The sequence below is a fragment of the Nestor notabilis genome, unplaced genomic scaffold (genome assembly GCF_000696875.1).
Source record: "Nestor notabilis isolate BGI_N333 unplaced genomic scaffold, ASM69687v1 scaffold14626, whole genome shotgun sequence".
Classification (NCBI taxonomy): Eukaryota; Metazoa; Chordata; class Aves; order Psittaciformes; family Psittacidae; genus Nestor; species Nestor notabilis.
The window spans coordinates 1-2,486 of record NW_009933426.1 but is presented as its reverse complement, the minus strand read 5'-3'; the positions used below and the strand labels follow the sequence as shown (position 1 = coordinate 2,486).

At 58.0% G+C, this 2,486-nt stretch overlaps 1 protein-coding gene across 1 annotated transcript in view; it reads left to right on the top strand.

Moving 5' to 3' along the window:
- Nucleotides 1-2,116, top strand: part of ZNF609 (zinc finger protein 609) — a gene marked incomplete at its 3' end in the record, with an annotated part of 50,947 nt that extends 48,831 nt beyond the window's left edge. Inside the window, 3 exon segments of the mRNA XM_010016877.1 lie at nt 1-1,086; nt 1,385-1,751; nt 1,926-2,116. The exon segment at nt 1-1,086 is cut by the window's left edge and continues 24 nt beyond it. Of these exon segments, the coding sequence (XP_010015179.1) occupies nt 1-1,086; nt 1,385-1,751; nt 1,926-2,116 (1,644 nt within the window).
- Nucleotides 2,117-2,486: the final 370 nt, after the last annotated feature.

Below are 2,486 nucleotides of genomic sequence, written 5' to 3'. Positions count from 1 at the left end.
CCTTCCGACCCCCTCGAGAGCCGGCTCGCCAGCATCAAGGCCGAGGCTGATAAAATCTACAGCTTCACCGACAATGCCCCAAGCCCCTCCATTGGTGGTGCCAGCAGGCTGGAGAACACCAACCCAGCCCAACCCATGACCCCGCTGCATGTTGTCACCCAGAACGGAGCGGAGGCCAGCTCAGTGAAAACCAACAGCCCAGCCTACTCGGATATCTCAGATGCTGGGGAGGATGGGGAGGGCAAGCTGGAGAGTGTGAAGACGAAGGATCCCGAGCAGCTGGTCAAGGAAGGCGCTAAAAAAGCTCTTTTCCCCCCACAACCACAGAGCAAAGAGTCTCCCTACTACCAAGGCTTTGAAACCTACTATTCCCCCGGCTACCCCCAAGCAAGCCCGGGGCCCTTGAACCCCAGCAGCCAGGCCACAGCTGAGACACAGGCCTTGAAGCTAAAGAAGGATGAGGAGCAGGAGAACCTGGAGGTGAAGGTGAAGAGTGAAGGTTGCGAAGAGAAGAAGACAGAGCTCAGCAGCTCCAGCCAGCAGCCCTCGGTCATCCAGCAGCGTCCCAACATGTACATGCAGTCCCTCTACTACAACCAGTATGCCTACGTGCCCCCCTATGGCTACAACGAGCAGGGCTACCATGCTCACTTGCTGAGCACCAACCCTGCCTACCGCCAGCAGTACGAGGAGCAGCAGAAGCAGCGGCAGAGCCTGGAGCAGCAGCAGCAGCGAGGACTGGAGAAGAAGGCAGAGCTGGGCTTGAAGGAGAGGGAGGCAACACTCAAAGAGGAGTGGAAGCAAAAGCCACCCATGCCCCCGACGCTAACCAAAGCCCCAAGCCTCACCGACCTCGTCAAGTCAGGTCTGAGCAAGGCCAAGGAGCAGGGAGGTCCCGACATGGCCAAATCCGTCATCATCCCCAAGCTGGAGGACTCATCCAAGCTGCCCAGCAGCCAGGTTGCCGAGGGGCTGAAGGTGAAGCTGAGCGAGAGCAGCCACCTCGGGAAGGAGGCTGCCGAAACAAAGGCTGGCTCCGAGTGCGGCCGGCAAGCGGAGGTGGACCCTGTGCTCTGGTACAGACAGGTAATGGTGCTGCCAGCTCATCAGTGGGCTTCTTTCTGGAAGAAGCCCCTCACTGTGGCTTAGCTGCAGGGGTTTCTTGGGGCTGTCACCTCAGAGAACGTGTTGTCCTCTGCTTGTGATGGGACTCCATGAGGTTCCCGTGGGGCTAGCAAGAGGATGAGTCTGGGAGGCCACAATTGGGCGAAGGAGAGCTTGGGGAAGGGGAATGAGGTTCGCTGTTCTCCCCCACATCTAGTCTGGGTTTGGGACAGGCAGGGCTGGGGATTCAGCTGCCCTGATGGTTGGCTGGTTCTTGCAGGAAGCTGAGCCCCGGATGTGGACCTATGTGTACCCAGCGAAGTACTCGGACATCAAGACGGAGGATGAGCGGTGGAAAGAGGAAAGGGACCGAAAGTTGAAGGAAGAAAGAAATCGAAGCAAAGAAGCTGCCTCCAAGGAGGATGGGAAGGAGAGCACCAGCTCTGAGTGCAAGCTGACCCCCACTGAGGAGGCTCGCATGGTGGGGAAGGACCCCAGGCCCAGTGTCCACGTGCCTGTTTCTTCACCCCTCACACAGCATCAGTCCTACATCCCCTACATGCATGGCTACTCCTACAGCCAGTCGTACGACCCCAACCACCCCAGCTACCGGGCCATGCCCACCGTCATGATGCAGAATTACCCAGGTAGGGAGCTGGGGATGTCTCAGGGATGTCCCTTCCCAGGCTGTCCCTGTGCTGCCAGAGCAGGTGATGCCTGTGGGACATCCTCTGTCACATGGTGGCCTATGTTCAGGGCCACTTGCTCCCAGTGTACCACTCAAAGACTTCTCTTGCCCTGACTGCTCTTTTCTCTCCCAGGATCATACTTACCCTCCAGCTATTCCTTCTCTCCATACGGGAGCAAGGCATCTGGGAGCGACGACAGTGACAAGTCCCGAGCCAGCCCCAGCGTGAGTTGTAAATCCAGCTCAGAGTCCAAGGCCCTGGATATCCTGCAGCAGCACGCCAGCCACTACAAGAGCAAATCACCCACGGTGAGGTTCATTAAGGTGCTGGCTTTGCCCAGCTCTGTGTGTGAGCTTTGGGATGCTCCCTGGATAACTAGCCTGGAGCAACATTGTCTGCTGTGGGGTTTTGCCATCCGTGCTGCTGTAGGAGACCTGGGACTGTGGAATAATCCCACAACACAACCCCTTTGGGATGGACAGTCCTGGGAAGCATCAGGGCTCCTCCAGGCCCTGTAGCACTCAGGTAACACTTGTCCTCAGCACTGGAGCTGGTCATGGGGGTGCAGGGCCTGTGTCCATTCCATGGCACTGTAAGGGCATGAGCTCCTCCTGGGCTTAGGTGGAAAGCAGAACTTTGACATGGTGTGGAAAGAGCTGCCCTCAAACAGACCTGCATCCTCCCCACCGCTTT